Source organism: Strix aluco, chromosome 4 (genome assembly GCF_031877795.1).
Source record: "Strix aluco isolate bStrAlu1 chromosome 4, bStrAlu1.hap1, whole genome shotgun sequence".
NCBI lineage: Eukaryota > Metazoa > Chordata > Aves > Strigiformes > Strigidae > Strix > Strix aluco.
The window spans coordinates 119,990,518-120,008,412 of NC_133934.1; the positions used below are offsets into that span (position 1 = coordinate 119,990,518).

General features: G+C 38.3%; 1 protein-coding gene across 13 annotated transcripts in view; it reads right to left on the reverse strand.

Moving 5' to 3' along the window:
- Positions 1-17,895, reverse strand: part of CDC42BPB (CDC42 binding protein kinase beta) — a 99,793-nt gene that overhangs the window by 69,732 nt on the left and 12,166 nt on the right. For all 13 annotated transcript variants that reach the window (XM_074825172.1, XM_074825170.1, XM_074825168.1 and 10 more), the window contains exon 2: positions 583-674. In XM_074825172.1, coding sequence (XP_074681273.1) covers positions 583-674 — 92 coding nt within the window. The remainder of the gene's footprint in view (positions 1-582; positions 675-17,895) is intronic.

Consider the following 17,895-nt stretch of genomic DNA (forward strand, 5'->3'; position numbering starts at 1 on the left):
CCAGGGTCTTGGGACTGGCGAGTCCTCAAAACACAAGGCGTTCCTATCATCCCAGCATGATTCAACTTGCTGTCCAAAAAACAGATCCAGCAGCCTTTGATCTTCAAAGATGACAGGGAACAGCCTTTAAGGCAGCCAAATGCGTCTTTCTACATTACCAGATTGCTACAGAGACAGGCAGATGGGTGGAGCAGCCTCCGCGTTCCTACCATTAGCAGCCCAGTTCTGTGTTAAATTATAGCAGCACAGAAGAGTACATATGGCAAGTGGGAGAAGAGATCCCAAATTCAGCTGTGCAGCTGCTAGGTGGGACCACCCTGTTCATACACACATTGAAGAGACACTTGTTTTGCTACACTGATGTCAGAATGAGCCAGTCACAGAAATGGCAGAACTGGACACTGGTTCCTGCTTCAAAGGGACCTTTCACTAGTACCTAGCTACATCCCACGTTTGGAACTATTTTAACACATCTATGTGAATCTTTTGTCTTTAGGACAGGTACAGGTCAACTGTAGCAAGAAATCAGATGCACAAACAATCAAAGCTACATTACTACAGCTGAGAATAAAAATTTCTTACCTCACCAAATGCACCTCTTCCAATCACTTTTATAATTTCAAAGTCATCTCGATGGAGTTGCATTTCCTTTACCAATTTTGTAAATGGTCTTGCTGTTTAAGGAAAAAAAAAAAAGAAAATTCAATTATGAAGAGAAATATTGTAAGCCAAAATAATCCATAAACCAGAGCTCAAAAGTACTCATTGCATACTCAGTGCAACAGCAGGTTTTCAACTACTATTAGAACTATAGAAAGAAGAAATATTAATTACACTATTAAATTAACACAATTTTTTGAAAAGTTCTGCCTTGCTGCCAGTGAGTAAAGAGCAAAGTAGTCTTTCAGAAGGATTTTCTCCCCCCTTTTCTTACCATTCTGTGAATCAGCGAAGGACCACGTGAAAGGGAGAGCACCGATTCATTACTGGTAAAGCCTAGAGAAAATCTGTCCTATCCTTCAGCCACCAGAATAATTATCTTCTTAAGCAGAGTTCAGCTTTACTTTTTATTATTTCAGCTAGTACCAGTTAAAGCTTTAACAACCCCTTCTCAAGAGATAGCTGTGTCTACTCAATAGCAATGAAACCATTTTCTACAAGATCTGTGGCTAATTTAAGATTTTTACTTTGAACTATCTTTTTTGTTAAGCAACATTCACCAGATCTCAACTGGACCAAGTATTGAAGTGCTGAAGCCTAAAAGATGTCCAGCTATTAACTAACCTACACTTACTTTGTTCTGGTGGTCCCACTGGGTTCAAGACTTTTCTCAAAATATCTGCTTGATAAGTTCCACTGTACCTGCAGATCCCATCAACTTTCTCCTCTCCAGTTCCCATTCAGAATATTTAGCATGACAGCATATCACAGGATAAGGATTACTGGTTAGATACAACTTCTGTTACAATTCACTATTCTAAGAAGATCAAATCAATAAGGAGAAACAGTGGTGCAAGCTGAACTGCACAAGATCAAGCATGGTGTCTACAAAGCAGCAGCTTACACCTAAGCACAAAAAAGATTGCTCTTCTTGACCTCATCACAAACACTATTAGACTAAAAAGACTGAAGTTTTTAAACACATGTATTTTTCCCATTTGCAACTGAATAAAACATCACAGAACTACTACTTGTAATTCAGCCCAGGCTCTTCTTTTACCTCACCTTACATTACCATTAAGCTAATGAGTTATAAGCCAAACAGAATTCCTACAAGAGGGGTCACTGCCTTGACAATGTATTTCAGATGCTAACACAAACAAACCAAACCTTACAAACACACAGAAGATACAGAAGCCAGAACTGGAGATTACAGACTTCAGTATGAAGTCTAACCAAGAAAGCTTGAAAACCTCTCAGCAAAAATTCATAATGGCTAATAAAATTCAAATATAGCTGTACTGAAGAATAGCCGTGCTGCTCCTTTGTACTCAGGAGAGGTGTTATTGAAAAGGTTTCCTTCACAAGTAATACCCCTTTCACTGGATGTTTCTTGCCCATCCAAATGACAAAATTTAAGAATGAGACTCTACTAGATTTTCTGCTAGATTCCCCATTTCAGCTGGGCAGAAATGCCAACCACAGTGTCCCCCACCACAAGGCCATTGACACTGTCATCCCCAAACCCCAAATTTATCCAGCAACACCAACTCAAACTAGTTCAAGATGCATACCAGTCCAATCAGACATCTATACAAGTAAACACCACTGCTGATAGCTGTGATATATATATATCAGCTAGTTTTCAAGGTTCTCTTGCCTCCTTCCCTTCCCATCAATCAGGACAGATTGAGGAAACGTGACTACAGATAAGAAATAAATGTTAAAGTTCCATTACCAAGTTATGGATAGCTACTACAGAATGCAGGTCATTAGACTAAGTTTGCAGAACACCAGCTTCTGTTATTAAAATTCAAGAGGAGGGGAAATGAAACCCAGTAATTTTACTTCTGGAGGATACTAAGCCAAGAATAAGTTCCCTCCCCCCCCTTTTTTTTTTAAAGAAATAACCAATTTTAGCAATAATTCTAGTCAGTAAACAGAATACTGAAATAATTTGTTTCAGTATTTATAAAAAATCTTGTTGCTTTAAATGGATCACAAGCAACTTTCAAAACAGGAAAACACAAACCTACACAAGTTTAAGCTGTTTCGTACACTTAAAAAAAATTCCCCTTATTTCTTTCATTTTTCTTGTTTTGTTAACTGGTGACAAAATATTTTATTATTTTGTCTGCCGTTTTCCTTGCACTGAAGTGTATCAAACTTCACCTCGCTAAAACTGGGATTTGGTTTAGAAATGCATTAAGTCATATTAAAGCAAGTGAATGCAATTAGTTTTATATTTTAAAAGGTAATAAATATTATGTATCAAGCAGAGCACATACCTAAATTTGAGTAAACAGAAGAAATAGTGTCTGCAGAGAAGGGCATTAATGCTGTCTTTCTAGGAACTGTATCCTTTGAGAAGGAAGGATTGGCAGACCTCATCTGCTTTATCACCATTTCAATTCAAAAACTGCAGGAGTCCTAGCGTGGTCCTGCTTTTTGCATCTCAATTGGTCAACTGAAGTAGTACATACTAAAATTAATTAGTTTAATACACGTAATTGAAAAAAAGTATTCCCTCCTAAAAGGAAGTACTGTTTTTAAAAGCTACTTGTGCACTTAACTAATGTTAGCTTTTAGTACTTAGCAGGTGTTGGTGTTCAGAAACACTGCAACTCCAGCAGTCTCTATCCTGGAAAGCTAAGCATCAAACATGGATATTTGAATGTACAGAAAAATTCTAAATTGGATAGGACTTCCCCTGAAATGGAAAAATTCAAGTCTTTGTCAAGGCATCCAAGATTCCTTAGAAGTAAATACAATTTGAAAATAAAACCTAATATCCACAGAAGCTCATCATCACAGAGACTACACCAGAGGTTATGCAGCAGATCGGAGCTCAGAGGAGGCAACACACCAGTAACTAATTTAAACTAATATTTACTATACTGGCATTTTGGAGTAGAACCCTGTTTACACCAGGATGTGACCTGCTGCTTTGAAGTACTGGATTAGAAAATTTTTACCTCTTAGTAAGTTAAACCAAAACACATTTCCAATTTGGTTTCCTGCTCCCCCACCTTAGGAGGTTACTGCTCCTCAACCCTGTAATACCCAGATCAGTAGCATGCACAGAACTGGCAAAATTGAGGGAGCAGAAATTTGCACCAAAAAGTATCAGAAAGCTGTATTCTTTGTGCTTGCCAGAATGATGCCAAGTGATACACCCATCACTATATAACTGGTAAAAAGCACCAGCTTCTCCTTTTACAGATCATTATTTTATAAATAGGGAACTCAAAACTTCTCTCTATATACTGGAATGAATAATTACACTTCACTGATTAGTTTTGATCCTAATATTAAAAGCAGAACTTCTGATTTGGTCTTGATTTAATACTTAATGAAAGTATTTCATTCTGGCAAACAGAAGCATTAGCTGTACTGGGGGTTTTGCTGGCAGTGATTACTGAATTTTGTTATATATACTGTTGTCAGGGTAACATTAGCTGAGAGTAATCACAAGAATTTGTTTATTCATGACTGTGAGGCTGTAATCAGAATTTGGGATAGGCGTTCTACGTGCAATATATTTGTATGTATCACTGCTTTTTCTCTCAAGCTGCTTTTGCATTACTATAGTTAACACTTGTTTGGAAGAAGGGTGTTCTCCATAAGGCCACACAAGAAAAAAAAAAACAACTAATTTTAAGGAGCCAAGAAATTTATGCTCTCAAGATTATAATACAAAACAGTGACAGTCAATGTTTTGATCAATATTCATAACGGGAAGTGAAATGCCAGCATTTATTTCTCCACTTGAAAACCAGGGTATGTATGGAAGACATAATTCTCCACCCACCAACAAATTCTATTCCGATCATATTCTCCTCTTTCCCTGATAGATGAGACTAGGATATTTTGTTTGCACAAAAAGAAAACATCAATTTCAGTAATTTGAAAACACAATTTGAAGCACAGTCATAGGTAAATAGATTTCTAATTTAGGTTTGTGAGTTGGTGCAGCTACACTGCAGCCACTTTGTATTATGCCACCTGATAAAAGATATTTGAAGTCTGTTTCAGAACAAGTAAAAGCTGCAGGAAATGCCAGTGGACATGATCTGGCACAGCAGATTGGGCACTCTGCACTGCTACCCCAGGAAGGGGTGTACACCAGCCTCTCTCAAGGTCAGAAGCATATGTCAAATTTCCTCTCATTTCTTTAAGCAGGTCAAGGAGCAATGGTAGTATTGTCAACACCACCCTCAAAAAAATAATAGGACAACTTTTCCCAAGCTAGAATGTGGTTAAAAATGATTAGTGTAAAGGTATGTTTTGGATTTTTACTTTCTGTTCAGATTCTGAACCATTCAATTTATGTCAGTAATTTACCATCTGGAATCACAAAAGCTAGCACCTTTACATTACAGTGGACAAAAGACTACCTGCTGGGTTTATGGTAACTATGGCTTCAGTGGTGGAGTTACCCAATGACTCCAATTTGAGGACTCCTGCGTATTTTGTTAGGCCATGCAAGTTTCCAGAAATTCAGTCACAAAAATCACTGAGTTGAAGCTGCCAAATATTTAAGAACATCTGATGTTTTCTATCATTGGCAGCTTAAAAGTTTTAAATAAATGTGACAACTACAAGAAAATAATACAGACTTACAGGTCTCTTTCAACAATTCAGGTTGAAAGGGACCTCAGGAGGTCTCTACTCCAACCTCCTGCTCAAATCAGTCAATATTGATTTCAGACCAGATTACTCATGGTTTTGCCTGGTCAGGTGTCAAAAACTTCCAAGGATAGAGACTCCACGGCCTCTCTGGACAATCTATACATATACTCGACTGCCCTGTACCAGACACAGTTCAGAACTGATCTTGTAAGTGATTTGGTGTTTAATTCATTATATAACACGATGATAACATTCAGGTAGATCTACCCAGAAGGTATGTCCAAACTGTCTGGTCACACAGAAATTAATCTGCCACCACACTCTCTTTATCTACTCATCCCCTTTACAAAACATTGTGGTAGGAAACTATGTGAATTGCAAAATATTAATGTCAGGGAAACAACAAAATGACGCAGATAATTGTCTGTGGAGCCATACTCCCACCAGGCAGATCCAATATTTTAAGATGTTTTCTTTGGAGGAATAACATGAAAGAGCAGCAAGTTTTACCATTTCCCTCCAACATCCCTCTTTACTTACATTCTAGAAATCAAGTAACTTGTTTGCCCTTTGTGCAGCCTTTTCAAAGAAACAGCATTCCTGTGATATTGTTACTAAAACAGTAGGCTGACAGGTTTAACAAGTTAGTGCTTGTATACATGTCTTGGGAGATACCCACACCCAGGTAGCCCCAACCTGCTTACTAGGGTGATAAATACCTGTTACAACCCACACTTGAGTTTTTAAAGTAGTACAATCCTCTTGCTACCTGATTGTGAAATTTTCCCTGTATTTTAGAAATGTAAATTTCTGTTAATTCTTCCATCCTTTGTTGACCCCAGTCTTAATTTTTCCAATTATAGATCCTTGCCTCCCTTTTCCTGTGCTGGCCTGTTTCCTCTTACTGTCTACCTCCACGAATGCTTTTTTTTCAGTCTGGTTTCCTAAGGAAATAAGGTATGTGTGATCACACTGCTTGGCAGTCTGTGTCCATTCTTCCCGTGTGGTGCCTTTTGATCCCAGTGAAGACCCTTAATATCACCTTTACCAAATTTCACTGAAAGTGTCCAAAGATACCAAGTTGCTACAAGTTTTATAAAAAAACCTGGCAGTGAATAGTATCATCTCCACTAAGGGAACGGCTGCAGCAGGAATACAGCAGTCATCTGCTTAGCTGGGCAGCCAGCACGTACTAAAGTGCAAAACAGACATACCTTGCTGTCCCTAGTCATGGAGGGACAGTAAAACAATACTGACAAAGAAGAGGGAAGAAAACAAGTGTAGAGCAGAAAAGGGAAGGTAGTACAGTGGGAAGGGCAGAGGGTTCTTCCACTGAGCCTAGTAAAGGAGGCAAATCCCAATTCTACAAGAAGACAAATTTCAAAGTTCTGTTCACAAGCAAGAGGTGACACATTCTGTGTTCTCTGACACATTTTCTGCTGGGCCTTTGACTTCTGCCATCCCTCCATCATGTTTTTATAACACACACACACACACACACACTTACTCTGTCTGCCTCTTGCTCAATGATCTGATTCTTCATCATTCATCAACATCCATTAGACAAGTAAATTCAGTGGTGCAAGACTTTGGTTATCATTACAATGACACAAGCTCCACTGTGTTAAAACCCTGAGAAGCACAACCTGGTTACCTCTTGCAAAGTGCTTACAGCACTTGCAGAACAACCTCTTGATACGGGACACTGCTTCCCAATGTGTCAGAGTCCCCTTTATCGCCCAAGCAAGGCCATCCAGTTTTGTAGTGCCTGGCTAGTCAGTACTTCCTAATTTTAAGATGTTCTCTTCTAACAGTATTTATCTGAACTGAAATGCCAGTAGAAACAGACATATACACTAATACAACACAAGAAAGTCTGAATCTTCTTGAGACTGCCAGCATTTTTCAAGAGAGTAAGTGGTAACTCTATTATTAAATATTGCATTGTGATAATCTGGTAAACAAACGTTTTTTAAAAACCTCAAACTTTTCTGAAGAAGTAGCTCACAAAGATATCCATTTGCAGCCACGATTATGGATTTTGCTTCGTTTTATTTTACACATGTCAGAAGGCTTTCACAGAGTGCCTGACCACTTTCAGTCAGATACCTTGCTGGCACTCAACAGAACTATGAGTTTGGACACGACTGGATTAGAATTACACGCAAAATCCTCAAAGGTTTAAAAGAATAAAACTGTCATTATTTTTAGGCATAAACCAAGACGGAGTGCTCATAGCGTCTACATTTTACTTCACGAGCGGCTGTATCAGTTAGAGAAGAACTGATCCTCGCATTTAGAATTTGTATACTAGTTTGTGATAACTGCATGAAAAAAATTTATCACCATGTTAAAGGGTAATGGCATCGGGAAACATTTTGAAGAAAAATATTGAGTAGTAGTTCCGGTGCTGATACTATTAGCGTTGCTAAATTTGCCAGCAGAAGAGCAAGGCATTTACCTTGAAACATCATCTGTGTTCACTGTTATTTCTTTTTGTGTGGCAAACCTCAAAAGCAAGTACCACACAGAAGGACTCAATCCACAGCAATACGCTACCATTTGCCAGTTCGTTGATGAACGTTACCACAAACACTTAATAGCTGGCTATCTGCCTGACTAGCCCATTCACTGCTTTTCATGCTTACAATGAAAGGACAGCAAAGATAATACTCAAGATTTGTACAAACTACTGAGGAACATGCAGATGGTTCCCAGCAGTCCAAGCAACAAAATGAGTTGCCGGTTTAACTCCTGTCAAGGCCACCGTGCGTCTCAGAGCTAGACAGCAACAGAGTTCAAGCAGGCGTGGGGAAGTAAGCGTTGACTATTTGCTGTACTCATATACATGTAAGACAGTAGCTTATCTACAGAAAAATAATTGTCAGGTAAAATAAAAACTACATGCCAATCAGACCTAAAGGTAATGGCATATGCTAATGCTACGATGGATGCAAGTACAAGGGAGAGGAGGCTTATATATGGGACCTAACAGAGCAGGAAGCTCACTGCCCAACTTTCTCATCTTCATGTTGTGTGAACTGTCATGGAATAATCCATAATTTAGGAAAGTACAACTTGGTCTCTAGAACCAATTCAGGCAGTGTTTGTCTTTTTTTTTTTTTAATACTGAAGTTGACCTTGGAAGACAGAACTGTTAGTGCTAAAACTGAAGAAAAATGTGACTGGGAATAGCATTTAGTTTGGGAAACCCAGAAGCGACCTACTATCCACACAAGCTTGGTGCAGCTTCACAATATGCAACATTTTAGCATACAGCTATCAGGACACAGACAGACTTTTTTTAAGCAGGATGATACATTCTGAACAAGAAAACCTGCACCTTTATGAGTACTAACCAGGGTATTTAAAAAAACACTCAGTAGCTTAAGTTCTAGACCACCTCTCACAGGAGAATTAAGAAAGCTCCTAGAGAATCTGTGTTCCTGACTGCAGATTGTAGTCCATTTTTTCATACCTCTTTTCAACTTGTCTCATTTGTCTGGGAGAGGGAAAGCTGCCACACCTCTCCAACCTCTCCCTAAGGTTCCCAGCTCTTTCAGCAGACTACACACCAAACATGGGCTCCCTGGTGGTCTATCAGCCTCTTCAGCCTTGGAGACTTCACTGATCAATCTATTGTGCAGAAGCCCAATAATGTCTGCAAATTGTCACTTTCTGAAGAGACTGAAATACGAGACCTTGCTTCTACTTGAATTTCATAAGGTTTTGAAAGGTGGTACTTTCCTCCCTCTTAAATCTTGCTAAAAAAATGCAAAGAAAAGATTACTGTTCCACAATAAAGAATCTTTTCTGCTCTTGAGTAACTGTTGATATCCAGTGCCTTCTTAAGGTTCATCTTCAGGCCTTTTATTTTCCTCCAGACAATCATACCCAGCCCAGAAGACATATGAACATCAAATTGTATACAGGCTCTTTGAATTACAGATATTCCTTGGGAGTCTGACATCCCAGACATTTGAGACAACTGAATGGGAAGCTGCACTGAGACCGCTTTAATCCAGGAAATCCATTTTGCTGCCGAAAGAGTTTGTCCTTGTTCCTTCCCACCATGTTCCACCATTCTATTGTCTGGATCATCATTAGCGTTCACACGGTATGTCAAACCAGGAAACATTTCCAGGCGAAAGCTAACTTGTCTATCCCACCCCTCCCACTGAACCATTCACCCAAAGTGACTCATATACAGCTGTGATGTTGGAGCCCCAGCCCAAGGCAGGCAGCAGGATGAAGCTGGGGAACAGCAAAATGGCCTTTTTTGGAATTGATGTGGATCTGCCTTGGACTGCAGTGAGCTCAGAAGTACTACACAGGAGTCTGTGTATAGCCAACCTACAGCACATTAGGACAGGATCTTCGAAGATACATGTCAAAACATTGTAAGAAAGGGATGGCAGAAAACACCACAGAATACAATCTCTGTTTAATATAGCTTTATTTGCACCTGAATTTTTCTGTACTCCTAGTCCAGGGCCAGATTTTGCAGATGCTGAAGATGCCATTTAAGCCACAGCAAACGGTGACCACATAATGAAGCACACCAGTAATGGAAAAATCATTTCAGGCTTCTACATGAATCACTAGTTCCAAACAGTAAAATTTCAACAATTCAGTTTCTTTCAATCCATAACAAAGTTGTAAATATTACTAAAATCCACTATTTTATTTCATGATCAATAACCTAGAAAGCAGAGTTAAATTTCTGTAGAATAGTTTGAGAATTATGACTGTCCAGAAAAAAACTTTGATATTGTCACTTATTTTTCAGATAGTTTCAAACTAGAGATTAAAAAAAAATCTCAAACTTGAGCTCACCCAAATTTCAGTAACATATGAATGAATCTAAATTTCAGACCCGGCACCTCTTGCACACCCTGATAAGAAATAAAACAATTCCAATCTGATGACCACACCGTGCTGATATAAGCTTACATACAGTTACATTAAGATGACACCACTTACATCAACGTATGAGCAAAGTTCTAGTTTTCTGACTGCATGCTTTAGTCTTAAAAGTAAAACTTAGCAAGACAAACAGCATAACTGTTTTATCAATTATTTACAGTAAATAGACATCTTTTATTGCCTCCAGATATATGCAAGATGTTCTCTCAAGTTACTAAAAACTTAATGTATGCATTATGTAACAGAACAATTCATACTTTACATTGGTGCTGTATTTACCACATGCCACCTCCTTTATTTTAAAGGTTAGAGGTTTCTATTAATAAGCTCTTCTTGAGAAAGCACCTGACACAAATGCACTTACAGTGACAGGAGAGAAATCCACCTTACAAGGTATCCCTTTTCTCTGCTTGTAAATGTAGAGTGAAGTAAAGATGTAGTTCAATGACACAACTGAAGAGGATCGCTGCAGCCAGAGGGGCAGTTTCACAGATCTGCTCTCTTCCTTGTATCAGCTGTAACAAATTCAGCTGGTCTCACCTCACTGACATGATTCTGCTCACTAAACCAGCAGAACCCAACCTACAAAGACACATAATGCAACTATCATCCTGTAGTTTAACAAATTGAATCATCACCACTGAAGGGTCAGGAAAGGCTGCTACACTAACGGAAGCAAGAAGAGTAAAGGAGCGCAGCTCTTTTTCAGAGGCCATCATCTGAAGTAGCACAGATCAATGTGAGATGAACTACCCATGTGATGGCCTTCTCAGCAGACTAGTTGCTGCAGAGGTGGCCTGCCTTGGTGCTAACACCCTGGGAGCTGCACGGAAAGTTGGGTAAGGGGGCACAGGCAAATCACAATTACCCTTTTCCTCATACTTCAGTTCTCAGCCAGATCAACACCATAAACCAGGAAATATAAGACTAAGGGGATGGGGCATTACATCAGTTTATAGTGCTACAGAACCGCCCCTGATTTTTTCTTTTTTGATGGCTCAAGGCTGCAACACTATGCATACAAATACCCTAAGCTGTTTTCAATTTTGAGAGTTCAGATAGCAACAGCTACTTTAACCACAGGTGTGGCACATCTTTCTCTTCACTTCCGTTTAAATGGTAGCAGGCAAGAGGATATTTTTTCAGACATTACTCACCCTGTTTCAGAACTTCCCTGCAGCTCCAGATCTAATTAAAAGGTCAATGAAAGTCAGATTTTTGCCGTAGGAAAAGGCCACGAAGACATGCAACAAGCAATTACTGTAACCAGGCACTAGAATATTTGAAGTAGCTCAAGTTACTCAGAAGCAGAGACGAGGGAGATTGTCTTTAAATCCGCAGAGAATAGCGGTAAATCCCATGCTAAGATTTGCTACACATTATAATGAAAGGCTCAGAGTAGCTTTTTTATTATTATAAATACTTTCACTTCTTCAGGTCCCTCTCTAGACCAGGAACTCTAGAGCCAAAGCCATTCTGCCTTGCTCTGCTCCTTCCAATGCACCTGGCTGGGAGCAACAAAGAGGAAGAGCATTTACAGCAGCACTATTTTCACTGACTCAAAGTGCTAAAAGTCACTACCAACGTAACACAGGGGAAGCAAAGCATTGGGAGCATGGTCAGCCATCTGCAACAGAAAAATCCCTGGGGTTTGGGGTACTGAGAAGGCAAGCACATCTCCAGAAGGCAGGATGCTTCCTGACACTTACTTTCTCAAAAAGGATGTAAAGAGAGTAGAAAGGGAAAAGAAATACATCTCCCAGCCTTCCAAGGTGTGATGAAAACTATCCAGATAAAGCAACATGCTTGTAATTTCACTGTGCAACTTTTCCTTAATGTCCGACACTGATTCAGCATGTTCCAAAATTTATCTGTATCTATACCCAGGCTTTCCATATGCTACACTTAAAATTTATATTGAAAAAGGAAAGTCTAGATTTTGCAAGGGAAAAAAAAAAATCTGCTGGAAATCTATGAGGAGATCCTAAACCTGGCCTTAGATGTAGATTTCTAGAAATGAAGTCAAATTGGGTGGTTCATGGATCATCAGCAGTATAGATTTTTTAAAGTGCTCATGTCTCAAAAAAAAAGCCAAAAAAATATTAAGAAATAAATGGAGAAGTCTGCAGAATTTGGTTTTAGAATATTGCCCATTTAAGTTATTGGTTTGCTAAATAGCATCAACTAATTATTTTGAAGTTTCAAACCAACCAAGATCATAACACCTGCTATTAAATAAGAATAAAAACCCACGTAAAGCTTATTTGGAAGCAGGTTTTTTTTTTAATACACATTGAATAGCCCTGAAAGAAAACAGTTTGAATAAATGATACTTTGGAATATTAGGCACATGACAGTTTATACATGTTCAAATTTTTTAACTGTCCTTTAAACCAAATAGCTGTCCTTAGGGAAGTCAAATCCTGGAACAGTTAAGAGTGAATTTTTAAAATCCAACTGATTTAGAGCATGACTAAAGAGCTTTAACATTGCATGTATATGCAAAGCATACGGAACAAGAATCTAAAAACAGAACACTGTGCCTTTTCCTAGACACATTTCCAGGTCTCCAAGCATTATAAATTCAGCCTTCTCTAGTACAGTCGGGATGGAGTTCTTCCTTCTTCTCTCCCCCTCATTCTGCATTTTTGTCACACTTCCTCATCCAACTTTTTGCTAATTTATGTACAGTACACTGAATAAGCTCTTTCCCTTTATCTCAGTATTTTGTGTATCAAAGAACACACTTTTGGTTTTGTTTAGTATTTTTAGTTCATCTTTTCCTAACATCTTTGCCAGATGTCTTTCAGAAACTCTTAAATCCAATTTCTGGATTGTGATTTTAGACAACAAGCTCTCAACAGACTGCCAGCCCACATGACACACTGTTTAATGGACATGCTTCTAGGCGTTCCCAAACCTCTTGTAGGCTCTTGGAAGCTTATACCCTCCACACTACCATTCCAAACCAGAACATACCTCCCATTACTACACGCTTCGGTGTGATCAGCAGCAGCCCAAACTCCCTGTGTTCTAGCTTCTTCCTCTTTCTTGCATATGCTTAAAGGCAGTAGGAAACAAAAATTTGTTCCCTGTCCTTAGCTGATACCAAAATTACTGCTACTAAAAGTATTTCAATAATTAGATTCACAGCTGTAAATACCACATGTCACACCTTTACGTCTTGCTCCTCAGATTTTCAAGGTATCAAGTGAGGATCATCCCAACAAGTTTTTGTTAGCTGCAGTATCTGATAGAACATTCTGCTTCTAAGCCTATAATTTTAAACACAACTTTTCAGTTTTGTACACTCCTCTTTACTTGAATTTAAGAGTAAGATTATCCACACGTCATCTTTGTTTAATAAGCACTACATCCATAAACCTTTTGCTCTAAGATTTATTTCCATGCATTTAAGTAGAGAATTCCTTTTCCTTCCTCATTTACAGCCCATTTAGACAGGTGTGTTGATTTGAAAACAGAAAATCAAGTACCAGGACATTCAGAACAAGCTTGTAACAGGCTGGCAATCTCCAATCTTCATCTATACCTCAGGCTCCATTCTGTTGGCTTCCAACCTGTTCCTTTACTCACACTTGAAAATAACAACCAAACATTTGGATGCTCAGTGCAACACCAGGGTGAGCACCTGCATGCCAGTACAGATGCAGCTAGAAAACCCTGCCAGTGTAGACGTGCTTTTATAACTTTCCATTTCCAGAGTAGGAACCAGTGAAGACACATTAACTTCCTTCCAGAAATCTTCTGTCATAGTACATGGCCTATGAGGAGACCACAAGCAGAAGATGAGACCACAAGCAGAAGAAGGAATTTCTGCCAACCTTCAAAATACTTTAAGCTGTTGCAATGTAACTGCAAACTAGTATCGACATTGAGTCAACTATTTACACAGAGAAAAGCCAAATAGTTGCCCTTCTACTTCCTTACACATCATATTATCTATATCCCATTCCCTTCTCTTTTTCCACACAGAATTTAGTATTTTCCTTTACTAATTTATCTCCAGTGTCATCTAAGTAAACCTTGGCTACTTTGCCCATTCAGTGATTGTTTTAGCTCTTAAGTAGTATTTTCCACTTGCATTGACTCACTTTAAAAAACCATTCAGTCCCAAACCACCATCTTTTAAAGAGTGTCAAATTTTCATTCTTGATACTGTAGTTCAGATAGGCTAGTTTAATTTTAAATGTTAGCACTGTGGAGCTGTGGCTATGTAATCCTTTTGTTCCATAACTTCTTTGGAATTTTCTAACAGAAAAGTCTGGAAGAGATGTAATCTTTAATTTTTTCCTTTACTTTTTCATCTCTTAAGATTCTCAGTCTTTATGCCACTTCCGTCTTCTTTGTTTTAACCTACATGAAAAAGGTGCTCAGGACTGCTCGTTTAGTAACGCATCATTCCATCTTTGGGTTGCCACTGCAAATACAGCAAGGAAATGAGTATTACCAACTCTTCATAGTTTCATGGCCTTTAAAGTAACATGCAAGCTTTGATCTGGTCTTATAGGCAGGCACACACACAATGCAAGTCTGTGACAGCAGTCTCCAAGACAGATATCATGCAGCACTGATGGGAAAGAAGGCTGTGCTTATAAAGCCTGCATTTTTGTTGTTCAAATCTTCTGTAAAGAAGCTCAAGTCTTGAAGACTATTCTTCCAGCAACCATCCTAATGTTTATACCCTAACAGTCACATAATTTCACTTTTTTAATGATTTCTTGAAGTTTAACTCATTTCCTATATAACTTGAATTTTAAAACAAAGTTCATAGCAGCATCATTTATTAAAAAAAATCTACGTCCACAAAATCTTAAAAAAGAAGTATCAGGAACAGCTATGTGTTGAACTATTCCACTGTATTATTTGCATGAGCAGCAAGTGTCACTTCGTCACAATTTCTATTATGGTGCTCAGACTGCACCACTACTCTTACCCAGGAACAAAAATGTACCTAATTATTTTAAGAAATTTTACAATAGCTGAGTTGTTTGTGCAGTTGCTGGCAAAGTTCACCCCTGACTGACTGTTCAGCTGTATTTCAAAGGAAGGAAAGAAGCCAGGAGCATTTACAACTGTATTATATGAAATAAAAATTTAAGAAGTTGTCCTCTTCTGAAGAACCACTCTATAAGAAATGCATTTTCAAAGACCCAAGAAGTCAATTCTGAGTCTCATCTTTCTTGTGTGAACATATTTTAACATATTAAAATCCCCCAAAGTCTAGTAAGAATCTTCCAGTTACCACATATGAAAAATTTTTTCTTTGAGTATCGTCAGTTCCATCTCTCCTTCAAAATCTTATTTAAGAGATATAAGCTCAACTTAAAAGTTTTCCTTAAAGTACAAGCTACCACTTCTGGAATTACCTGGTAAAGACATCTGGCCTGACCACTGTTTGTACTTAGGACTTTAAGTGAGCTTTTCCCAATCCTTTCTAATTCAGGTACCTGCTTACTTTTTATTCCAATACTGCAAATTTTAATTCAAATGCTTTGACTCCTCAACAATCTATTTTTGGACAGGTGTTAAAACATTACAAGTAGACAGTGTTGATTTCCTCTTCCATGAATTGTTACGCACAGCTAAATTTATTTCCTTGCCAATTAATTTTTTTTTTAAAAACACAAAAGTGATAACTAACAGTCTCCACCTAAGTCCCTCAGAAAACAGAGAGGATAGGTTCTTAAGTGTTATACAGGACATGAGGGGGGAAGGAGAGATGAGGGCAAGGAGACTGAAGTAAGAAGTAGGTCTTGCCCATGCTTCCCTCTCCCGGAAAGATAATCCATTATCTTTCACCAGCTGTCACCCATTTCAGAGCTCCCTGCAGAGCTCTGAAGGTAAATTACTGGAGCACATTTTCCAGTAAAGTCTCTGTATTATTTATTCTGTAACTATCAAGCATATACTTGAAGTAAGAGCTATTATTACCAACATGCACAATGACATACTACAGCCACTGACGCAAAACATCACTGCAGCAATGTGTACGCAAGCGTGCATTGCTGCATTAAAGACATCACTGCAAAGTGCCTTCTCTAAATACAAATAGGACGTAAGAAGTAAAAAGTCTGAACAATGAAGTGAAAGAGGAAATTAAGGACATGAGAGGAGGGGGATGATATTTCTCAGTAGTTTTAGGCAGCAAGACTCAGTCCAAAAAAGAAGTTATTGCCATTACTTCACTGCTTCTTTCCACAAAGTATCTGCACAGTGTGCAGGTACCTCCCATGAGGGAAGCAATACACTGCAACCAGAACACAGTGTGAACAACTTCCATACATCAATCACACACACAGCTGAGGGCTCATAACCACAGCATCTGAAACAACTATAAAACACTTCGAACAAAGTTTCTTCTGAAAAATTAACACATTATAGACTGCTCACATACACAGTCTTTGCCCCAGAAGAGTAATGGACCATTACACAGTACTGGCAATGAACGCCTCCATGACATAGCTGAGAGTGTATGTTCTCTGCAAGGATGTCTATCAAACTTCCAGGCATTTAAGAATTATGAGAACTTTTAAAAATCTTACTATTTTCCCAGGAGTTTGCTGTAAGCAATGTACTCAAAAACACAGATATAAATTCATTATAAGGAAAGTCAAGCGTCACTTAGGATACCCTATTAATAATCACAACTAAAAGGATTCAGTTCTTGGTTTTTGTCCTATTTGTACATAGTTATCCACATCATTGATAGCACTTCCCGTGCTATTTTCCATATATCAATATGATTTTGAAACACTGAATTTGTTGTGCATTTTGCTTTGCTAAGTGCACTGTCATCAAGAATATCAGCATTAAAACCATGTTGTAAATCCAACTTCATGTAAGTCATACAAGCTCTTTATTTTACAGAGGAAATCAAAAAACAGCAAATATCTCCCATTAGATCTTTACAACTATGAGGAAGGTTTGCTTCACTCTGTTGTTAGCAACTGCTTAGTCAGAGTCCTTATAATGTCAGATATAAGGATATTAGGAACAGTACTAGATAAGAGGTCCCTTTGTGATGTGAGAATATATCTAGCAGAACAACTGTATTTTTCGCAAAGGATGGTTCCGGCTTGCAGTTATGCAGGGATTGCAGGCTGTTCTGACAGCTCCACGGAACAAAGCTTTAAAATACAACTGTTATCAAGGCTGACAACGAGACATAAGGAAACCACACTTGGGAAAAAGCACTAGACGTAAAACATAGGTTCAAAGTTCCTGAAACCTGTTCTGGCAATTCTCTTCCAGGAACAAGGAAACTGGTACTTTTACTAAATACACGGCAGAGTAACATGAACAAAATTTAGTTTCCCATCATTGACAAGCCTAAAATTTAGTTAAAAGCTTGCCAATACATACATTCAGACTAAGCAGTAAAATGCCAGCCAATCAGGGTAAACACCTAAGATTACCAAAAAATGAATACTAAATTTACACAAGTTGTTTCAACTATTTTATCAACAACAAGAAGAAGATTCTATTTCACATATTTCTTTTCATTCTGAGAAGTATGAGGAACAACTGTTTTCTATTAAAGCAGCCACGATGTTAATTAAATTTGCTAACACAGGGGGGAAAAAAAAAAAAAAAAGATGATACTGAACCACAGAATAATTTTAGGTTGGAAGGGATCTCTGGAGATCAGAGTCCAAC